Here is a 10,861-nt window from a genome sequence, read left to right as displayed (position 1 = left end):
TGCACAGGGCTTCCCTCTATGCCTGGTAAGTGCAGGGGCTGTGCATGAGTGCAGGGAGTGCCGGTGATGCAGACAGCCCAAGTGAGGCTACACCACTTGTTGCGATGTGCAGAGCTGGCTGGAGCCATGCCCTGCCAGGCACCTGCACCCTGAGCACCCCACCTGCTGCTGCTTCCATCACCTGCTGGGGCTTCATGCTATGGAGGGAGTGTGGGAAGAGTGTGTGTGTGGGGGGTACCCAGACCCCCCACATTCCCTCATACCCACACACTTCCCAGCTGCACTCTGCACTGCTGCTGCCCTCCCTGGCATGGGGTCTGTGCTACTGCCAGCTCCACCCCCACCCCTGTCTCTTCCCTACCTGCTGTGTGGAGCCAGCAGGAAACCTGGGAAGTGGAGTAGGTCCCTGGGGGCTGCAGCAGCAGCAGCCCTGCCCCAAAGCTACGTGCTGGCTGGGCTGCTCCCTTCTTCCCACAAGGGTGGGATTGAGGTGTAATAGGGTATGTTTGGGACTATGTGTCCACATGGGTGACTTGCTTCTACCCTTGTGGGTGGAAGCATTGGGCAGGGTGCAATTCATTGTGGGGTTCCACAGGCTGGATAAAAGTGCTTGGTGGGCCGAATCTGGCCCGTGGGCCATATTTTGTCCACTCCTATTATAGACTAACCAAATCAGAGATGCATAAGTTCCAAACAAACTAAGCCATGTGTTAGCTGCCTCAGTGCTGACAACACTTAGGTGGTTCTGATTATGCTCAGAAGCAAGGGTTTAGGGGAGGACTTTAGTGCCCATAGGTACAGCTAGATGCTTAAATCCTTTTGTGGATTTGGTCTTTTTGTACTTCAGTTACCTGTATATAAAATGAGTGTTATAGCACTTTCCTGTCTTGCAAAGGTGTTGTGAGGATGAATACATTAATATATGTGAATAGTAATGGAAGCTATATAAGCTTCAGAGATGGTTTGAATGGTCATTTCTGTCCATAAAATAGAGCAAGGGCACTAAAGGGTTACTCATGCAGTTCTGCTAATGTATTCCAGATTTTACCTAGAGGGATTTTACTTCTAGAGGTGGTGAATTGGCTGTCTCTATACTTTCTTAGTCTTGTGCCTCTGTATTGATGCTTCTCTCATGAACAACATGTCCAACTATTCAATAGTGTAAGTTTTATCAGGTGGACATGTTCTGTAGGAACAGGATAGAGACCACCATTTTTCAACATAGGGTGCCAAAAAACAACTAGGCTCCAATAATGTTTGTGCTTGAGCCACTTAAACAGGATTTGAATTATAGCTACATAGTTCAAAGCATTACACCTGATTTCAATGGATCCTTTAAAGACATGTGGTGAAACTCTAGAATCATAGAAAAGTATGACACCTCATGAGGTCACCTAGTCCAGCTCCCTAGTCATATTGAAGTTGATGAGAGTTTTGCTTCTGACTTCATGGGAGCAAAAATTAATGCAGAATATTTAGTTTTCACATCCCGAGTCAATACTTAGAGTATAACAAGTACAGGGGCCTAAAAATATTGGAAATGGGATTTGGCAAAATATAGTGATGATTCATAATTTATAGAGTTCTTTAATAATTTATAGTAGAGAGCTGGTATAAATATATTCAAATAATGTGTTCAATATCAGCTAGTAATCAGTATTTGATCCCTTATGGAAAAAAATATAATATTTAATTGAGATTAAATTGATGGAGTTCTGTAGAATTTGAACTAAAAACCCGTATAATTTAATAGAAAATACTTTTTAGTATCAAATCCTGAAGTCTGGTTTACAGTTCTATGAAAAGGTATTGGCTCATTTTCAAGGTTTTGTATTCAATTAAACAGATGCTTTTCATAAGGGATAGCTATTACCATCATGACCCTGTGAGCTGAGCTCACTGCCCAGTATAAAAATTTAAAATCAAACAAAATCATCTGATCTAACTAACAATGGTAGACTTAACAGAAGTAGTACACCATACATTCTGTTGTGTCTAGCACTCATTATGATATTATCTAACCTAGAGAGAGATTTCTATGCTTGTAATTGGCTTTCTTATCACTTATTCCCTACATAATTAACTCAACAGTTGTGGTACATGAACTGAGCTAGACAAGGAGTTTGTCCGTTAGGTTCTTTGAGTATAAATGTAACCAAAATTAAAAGAGTCTTAACTTTCAATGTGTAGCATTGTAGCCAATTTAAATCTGTGGAAGGCCACCGCTTTCTTTGAAGCAAAAATACAAAGGGAAATAAGGCACTGAATAAGCATATGCATATATATAAAGCAGGAGGTGTTAAATCTTAAATGTATAAAAATATCTCAGTTGAATTGATCCAGGCCAGTGTCACTTAGGCAAACATTTAGGGTGGAACAATCAAGGGTGAGAGCTGTTTATTAGTTCAAGCTGCATAAATGAGATGATTAAAAGTGACAGAAAGTTGCCACTTCTGTGACAACTTCCTGCAAAGGCTAGTTAATTGGTAGCACTTTATCTGCATCTCAGCACCATGTGTCAAGGCCATTAACACCTTGAAAATAATTCCACTTCTGGACACCGAACCCCACCACCTCCTTTAGTATATTAGGGAAAGTTAAAACATGCAGTGAGTATGGAATAGACCTATGGCTAAGAGTCTGCTTTACATTCAACCTCTAGCAAACTCACCCTGCAGTCTTGTTAGTTCACTGCCCATATATTAATTGGGCAGGTTTTCAACGGTATTTAGGTGCCTTAGAATACGGACACTTAGTTCCCAAGTGATTTCAATATGACTTTGATGTCTATGTTGCTTTAGATACTTTAAAAAATTCCAGCAGGTACCAATCTGCCTCTTTAGGCACTTATTCCATACAGAAATCTTTCCTCATGAGCCTAAATAAGTTCACTTGTTAGACCAATGCAGACAGCAAGCCAAGAGGAATATGTAGAACAATGTATAACTAAGTCGCGGGGAAATTCAAACCAGTCCATGTTTGGGAGCCAACACAGATGCTGAAACCATAAGGTACAGTTCAGCTTAAGATCACTGTGTTACGATCTCATTTGGAATGTAATTTTTTCCCCCCCTTTGGTGTCAGGGCTGAGAACTGGGAGAAAAGGAAGATGGATTTGAACTTATATAACAGCTTGTTTCTGAAAATCAGAGAGATTAAAAGGAGATGAGAAGAAAGGGTAAAGTGATAGACTGGGGTAGAACAGAGAATTATCGATTCTTTTTTTTGTTTTAGAAGTTCTATTTAACGTGTACGTCAATGGAACATTAGAGGGGAGAAGACCAAGACCTGTGGGGAAATTCTTACCTCATTAAAGTCAATGTCGCCTGTTGTCACTTATTTCAACAGAGCATGGATTCTATATCCACAGGTAAGGGTTTTTTTTTTTTAAACATTGTAACCACTGTTGGATCAACCACAAAACAATAATCACATATGCAAAAAAAATCTCAGAATTTAGCTCTGGTTTAGCCATGAGTTTTTAAGATAAGAAGTAATTTCTCAGAGGTGGAGAACAGTAGGCCTGAGGCTGTCCTCTTGACTCAAGTTACTTTGTATCCCAGGATGCTATGTAGCCTTTCCCCCAAACTCTTCCTCACCAGGTGGCTGGGTTGATGCTCTGTCAATGCTCCTCTGCTCCTGCTGAGCTGGGCCAGCTTTGCCTCTGGGCAGTCACAGAGCTGAAGCAGCAAAACCCCTGTCCCCAACCTGCATCACGCCTGCACCTGTCAGCCCTAAAGGGAAGTTAGGGGCGGGGGGAAGAGGGAAGGGATTCCTCACCCTGCTCCAAGCTCCTACTCAGTCCAAGTCTGCCCAGCTGCAGGGAGCCCTGCACTGAGATTGATTTCCCCCACCCTAGCCAGGCTGGCTGCTCAGCCCCTGTCCCTATGGCTAAGAACAGACATTCAAAAGCCTGGAGCCTGAATTGATTCAATCTTTTCAGCTTAGTTTAACCTGTGTAGATTGAACAAATTTGCAAATGATTAGACATTCACTTCTGACTCAGGAAATGCAGGCACATGCCTGCAGCGGCTCAGGCCCAAAGATGGGGGGCACTAGAGCTGGGGGGATGTGGCCAGGCCCAGGCAATCCTGCGTATGATGGTGGAGGCATTTAAACACCCAACTTGGCCTGCAGGGGCCCCAGCCAGGGTGTGCCTGGAAGGGCAGGGAGGGGAGCAGCCCCTGCTGGGCATTTTACACGCCTGCCCTCATAGCTCCAGCGACGGGGGTATGGCCAGCCCCCACAGCAGGATAAAGTGAATGGAGACATGGGTTTAATTCCCCCTTCCATCCTGTCCCAGTGGCATGGACCCCAGTTCAGGTCTGTGTGACTGGAGCGCAGCAGCCTGTGTCAGGATCTCTGCCCCTCACTGCTGCAGGGGTGGAGGTGCAGCCAGGCACTGGCTAGCATAGCTCTTGAGGTGAAGGGGGCAGGGAGGGGGTTTATTTCCCCCTCCTTCTTCTCTAGCCCCGGGACCTCAGCCAGGGTCTTCCTGTCTGGGGCAGACTGGCCCCTGTCAGGTATTTCCCCCACCATTGCTGCTGGATTAGCAGGGGCATGGCCAGCCCCAACAGTAGCCTCAAGTGAACTGGCCAGGGAGGGGGTTTAATTCCCCGCCTCCCTGTCCCACCAGCACTGACCCAAGCTGGGGTTTGCCTAGTGCTCTCCCATCACTGCTGCAAAGGCAGAGGCAGGGATAGGGATATGGCCAGATGCTGGCCGGCATGGGTCCCTGAGACAAAGGGGACAGGGAAGGGGTTTATTCCTCCCTCTGCCCCCTCTGTCCCTGGGTGACCACAGCCAGGGTCTGCTAGCCCCAACCATCACCTCTGCCGATCACTCCCTGCATGAGCTGAGTGGAAGAATAAGCCCCTTCCCTGCCCCCTTTGCCAGATGCTGGAGGGAAGGGAGAAATAGACCCCCTCTGTGCCCCTTCACTTAAGGGAGCCATGCCAGCCAGCCTCTGGTCATGCCCCCACCCCTGCCGCTGGAGTGGCAAGGGGGAGGGATCCTGATGGGGCAGCAGCCCCTGTGATGGTGTCCTGCGTGTGCAAGCCTCTTCCCAGTGTGGGGGCTGCAGTGTGGGTGGGATCGGGGCAGGCAGAGCTGCCACAGATTGCACAGGGCGAGTTGCGGCATAAGGGCTCAGATGGCTGGCCATAGCCCCCCAAGCTCTCCCTATTTCCCCCTCCCTTCAGAGTCTGGCAAAGGGGGAAGGGAGGGGGCTTATTCCACTGCCTGCCTTGCACTGGGAGCAATTGGTGGAGGTGGCAGTCAGGGCTAGCAGATACTGGCTACTGTCCACTGGGGATGGAGGGGGGAATAAACCCTGACCCTGCCTGCTTTGCCTCAGGGGGCCATGGCAGCCAGCGTTTGCCAACACTCCCATCCCTACTGCTGGAGCAGTGAGGAGGGAGTGCCAGGCAGACCCCAGCTTACCCTGGCTAGGGCCTATGCCAATGGGACAGGGATGGAGCAGGGAATTAAACCCCTGTCTCTGTTTGCTTTATGCTGCTGCCACACGCCCAGCCACTGGAGAAGCAAGTGGAGAAATGAGAAATGGCTGGGGGTGGGGATATACGTCTTCCCTGCCCCTTCACCTTAGGTAGCCAGTGTCTGGCCATGCCCCCACCCCTGCTCCAGCTAGACAGCAGAGGGGCAGGGCCAGGGCCAGCCGTGCTCTGCTGGAGCAGACAGCATAGCCTAGCCCAGGGTAGCAGAGCATCTTCTGTCACAGTTTTAAACCCGGTCTGCTCACTTAAACTGGTTCATGTGTAACTTCTGTCCCTAGCACGTGAGTCTGACTTGCAGGCCGGTGAGGGGAAGGGTCCCCCCTGAACTGTTCATTTGACCATGTGGGGAGAGCCCCACGGCTCAGGAGGTTTCCTCCATTCCATCCCAGGCTCCCCACAGCTGGGCAGACCTCAGCCTGGGGTGGCATGGGGGCAGACCTCTTGAGATATGGGACTCCTCCAAATGGGCAGACACATGTCTCAGGAGGGCCAGCACTGGGATAGGGGGACTCCTTCTCCTCTGTGGGAGGACAGCACGAGGTTTCGGGGGGGGTGCTCGGCAGGCTATCAGGATGACCCCCCTCTGTCCCCTTGGCTGGGCTGGGCAATGGCCAGCAGGCTAGTAGATGTGCTCAAGCACCCCTCACCTTCTGGCCTGGGCCAGTACAGACATGTGCCTGCCTTTAACTGAAGAGTGAATATGCTTTCCATTTGTTATTGGTCCAATCTACACAGCTGAGAGAAACCTGCAAAGATTGGACTGATTCTGCATCAGGCTTTTTGACTATCTGTACTTAGCCTGTGATTCTGTCCTCAGACACTACCCTCTTTGATTATGATGGAAACCCTCATCGATTCTGTGCACCTTAGGGGCAACAGAACTCTTTGGAAAAGCTTTGGCTTTTTAGGTGATGAAATGAGAAACAAAAGCCTGTAGTTTTGGATAGAAGCGGAAGTGCCCCACTTCCACTTCAGAATACTGCAGCTTAAAATTGCAAAATGCTTTCTAGGAAAATTCACCAGCGTTCCAAAGGAAAGATTCATTTAGAAACAAATCAAGAGAAAATGCCAGTAAAAAGGGACTTTTATTAAAAAAACCCCCAAAAAACCCCAAAGCAAACATCTCCCCCTAAACAAAAAAAGTGCTAATTTTCATTTGTGGAAATAGAATGTAATATAGAACTAGGTTATTGTCCTTAATATTTGTAATTGGGGAAAACTTCTGAAACTTTACTGTTGTCAGACAATGCAGTGTCCTTATTTTATACTCCAGCACTTCAAAAGTCAGATTATTTGGAATACAAACCAATCCCTGCAATATTTTATGACTTCCTTTCACATCTAAGGCTAGGAATAGATGTTGCATTTGTCCCTGGGTAAGTTGTGTCTGTGTTTATCCCTAAACAATAATATCCTGGAATTGGAGTGTACGTACAGTGCCTTCCCAATCAGGGTTTAGTGACTGGCTGAATGCAGTGCCATGTTTCTGCCATTGTTTCAGTGATGCAGTCCTAGGATAACTGTACAGAAAGGTGATTGGGAACAGTCAGCATGGATTCATCAAAGGCAAGTCATGCCTGATCAACCTAATTGCCTTCTGTGATGAGATGACTGGCTTTGTGGATGCAGGGAGAGCAGTGGATGTGGTATACTTTGATTTTAGAAAGGCTTTTGATATAGTCTCCCACAGCATCCTCACAAACCAGCTAAGGAAGTGTGGGTTGGATGAATGGACTGTAAGGTGGATAGAAAACTGGCTGGATTGTTGGGCTGAAAAGGTACTAATCAAGGGTTATGTCTAGTTGACAGCCGGTGTCAAGTAGAGTGCCCCAGGCATCTGTTCTGGAGCCAGTTTTGCCCAAACTATTCATCAATGACCTGGAAGATGGGACAGACTGCACCCTCAGCAAGTTTTCAGATGACATCAAGCTGGAAGAGTAGTAGATATGCTGGAGGGTAGGGCTAGGATTCAGAGAAACCTAGACAAATTGGAGGATTGTACCAAAATAAATCTCATGAAGTCCAATAAGGACAAGTGCAAAGTCCTGCATTTAGGATGAAACAACTCCATGCACTGGTACAGTCAGGGGACCAACTGGCTAAGCAGCAGGTCTGCAGAAAAGGACCTGGGAGTCAAAGTGGACAATAAGCTGAATATGAGCCAACAGTTTGCCCTTGTAGCAAAGAAGGCTAATAATATACTGGGCTGCATTAGTAGAGGTGTTGCCAGCAAATCGAGAGAAATTATTATTCCTCTCTATTCAGCACTGGTGAGGCTACATCTGGAGTATTGTGTCCAGTTGGGCCCCTCAGCTATGAAAAGTATGTGGACGAATTGGAGAGAGTCCAGTGGAGGGCAATGAAAATGGTTGGGAAGCTCAGGCATATGAGTTGTGAGGAGAGGCTGAGGGAACTGGGTTTATTTAATCTGGAGGAGAAAAGACTGAGGGAGGATTTAATAACAGCCTTCAACAAACTGAAGGGTGGTTTTACAAAGAGACTGGAGCCAGACTTTTCTCAGTGGTATGGATAACAGAATAAGGAGCAACAGTCTCAAGTTGCAGCAAGAGAAGTTTAGGTTAGATATTAGGAAAAACTTGCTCATGAGGAAGATAGTAAAACACTGGAACAGATTATGCAGACAGGTTGTGAAATCTCCATCCTTGGAGGTTTTTAACACCTGCATAGACAAAGCCTTGGCTGGGATGCTGTAGTTGGGGTTGGTACTACTTTGAGCAGGGGGTTAGATTAGATAACCTCCTGGGGTCCCTTTCAACCCTAATTTTCTCTGATTTCTATGACATGGTTGTCTGTAAGCCTGCACTTTGTCCCAGGAAAGATGGTATCCTGGAATAAACGTGACACCTATTCTCAACCCAAGTGTCATATGTCTTGGGCCCTAATCCTGTACCAAGTTATGCAACTTTATACACTTAAAGGCAAGGTGACTAAAAGTGTTCAAGTCAGCTTTTAAAGTTCTGCGGTTTAAGAACAGCTACTCTGAGGTCAGCAATGAGATGCCAGGGGGGTTAAAGTGTTCACGGCCACAGGCTTTTCTGTATTTTTGGACTTGCTGTCAGTTTGGTGTCCCCTCGTTCTTTCATGTAGAGATTTTCCTGTCTGTCCAATGCAAACAGAAGAGGGGCACTGTAAGCAGGTGATAGCATATGTGATACTGGTAGAGAAATATGTGACTGAACCTTGGGTGTTATAATCTGTGTTGTTTCTCCAGTGATAATGTTGACCTCAGAGTAGCTCTTCTTCAAACAGTGGAACCTTAAAAGCTGACTTGAACATGACATTGCAGAACAAACCTTCACCAGCTGGATTGTGTTAAATGTGGTCTGAACAATGAAAGCCAGTTTGCTTTATAGCAGGAGACAGTGGGCAGTCCAGAGATACCAGCACTCTTCATTTGCTCCTGGTAGACACTCTTGGGGCTTGAGGGGCCTGGTCCTATGTGCCTTGGGAACTCCCCTGTAGGGTCAAGCCTTGGAAGCACCTGCTCAGCTTTCCTCACTTTCAGAGATGTGCTTCTGGCAATCTCGGGACACATCTTAGGAAACAGGAAACATATTACCCATTGTCCCACAAGATTAATAGGTGAGACCATGGATGATGTCTGTTTTGCCCAGTGAAGCTGATCAACTGTGCCAGGACACATTGAGCGACATTATTGAGTGACATCTATTTCTAGCTTTAGTCTATATGATACATCTCTCCCTTGCCTCCTGCCTGATATCAAACCAAGGGCCATGTTACACAGTAATCTTGGGGAGCTCCTGGAGCTCTTAACCCCTGGATTGTCCGCACATGAATACCTTAAAGTGGTTTTACGCACTCATTATGCGTCTCAATGTTATACCACTTCAGGGCAGGATTATCTCTTATCTGTTTCTCTTCCATTAAGGTGTGATCACTCCTCACAGATGTGCCACCCAAGTTGAAGTCCTCCAGTATCCCAGGATCTCTCACACCTCTTCCTGACTCAACAGCCCTCTACTGGGAATTCAAAGTTTAGCCTCAAATCACAGGGGTACAGTCAGACAAGGTTTCTAGACTAAGACTGTGACTACTCCAAACTCCAAGCTAGCACTAACGATGATCAGTCTTTGTGCAGTTCACAGTATAGAGCGTAACAAGGCCCTAACAGACCTAACTAATTCTTCAGACTAACAGGGCTAAGTTACTTAGGACTACTTGTCTGTAAATTACTCACAAGCTTATATCTTTCAAAAAATTAGGTTTTAGACTATGGGCTTCTTGGGCCTGTGGCAGTACGTTACAGAAAAACAAGTGATATAAATTTAGCAGGTTATTCTTTTTTGTGTCATAGACTCATCCTGAGAATTTGTTCCTAAATCTAATGATGTGGTTCTTATTGACAATTAATAGGATTGATGAAATCGTGATGAATGCCTTTTGGCTAAGAACTATCTGTGATGCAGGAGCTTGTAGTACTATTTTATTCTCCCAGAATTTAAAATAAATGTTTTTCTTTATATTTATTTCTCTAATGAATTGCAGTAAATTACTATTTAGGTTTGTTATTTAAATTATTTAATGCACTGACAAATTGAGTGCTTTCATCTACTGTCTTTTACACAAAACATGTTTTTTTAGTTTTTACCTCCTTAGAAGCATTTAAATGTATTATTTTTCCTTTAAATTAATTTAAACATGTAAGTTGCAAAAAATAATCACACTGTAATAGATAAAACACTTACCAGAATCTTCAGTACTCAGTTGTAAAGTAATTTTACAGATGCCACCTTGGTCTTGGCAAGTAATGGGTATGGTGCTTAGGATGGTCAAAACATGTTCTTTGCCATCCTCTGCAATTTGTAATGATTGTGGTACAAACTGGAAAAAAATAGATTATCAATCTTAGATAATTATGCCATAAATTAAGGGAAAATTTATATTTTTAATATTTAAAAAATGAGGTTTCTTTTCAAACACTTATAAATTATTATAATTGCTTATAAGATAACCATCATCCTAAAATTCTAAAGGTAATTTTTTTTCTTAATCTTTTTCAAACATGTTCAGTAATTAAGAATATGTTTGCAGTTGTCATCAATAGCCTGTAATTGTTTCTTATTTTCCACTCTGAAAAGGGTCTTTCACAAATCCTGAAAATGATATGATAGCATATCTGTTTTTCTTAAGTATCGCTCTTTAAAAAGACCTCTAATTACAATGTACTGAGAGAGGTATTGTCAGTTATCATGGGCTAAAGTGTATTATTGCCATACTCCTGACTATAGAGTAGTATGCTAGAGCCAGGAGCAGCTTAGATTCATAGTTTCATAGTTTCTAGGGTTGGAAGGGACTTGAGTAGA

The 10,861-nt window shown here is 45.0% G+C and overlaps 1 protein-coding gene across 1 annotated transcript in view; it reads right to left on the bottom strand.

Annotated features, from left to right (window-relative positions):
- Positions 1–10,861, bottom strand: part of LOC109301348 (von Willebrand factor D and EGF domain-containing protein-like) — a 451,201-nt gene that overhangs the window by 241,973 nt on the left and 198,367 nt on the right. The window contains exon 7 of the mRNA XM_019522467.1: positions 10,244–10,379. Coding sequence (XP_019378012.1) covers positions 10,244–10,379 — 136 coding nt within the window. The remainder of the gene's footprint in view (positions 1–10,243; positions 10,380–10,861) is intronic.

This window comes from Gavialis gangeticus, unplaced genomic scaffold (assembly GCF_001723915.1).
Source record: "Gavialis gangeticus isolate Ggan-Ray unplaced genomic scaffold, GavGan_comp1, whole genome shotgun sequence".
Lineage (NCBI taxonomy): Eukaryota > Metazoa > Chordata > Crocodylia > Gavialidae > Gavialis > Gavialis gangeticus.
The sequence above is the reverse complement of the archived record's forward strand: the minus strand, read 5'-3'. Positions and strand labels throughout refer to the sequence as shown.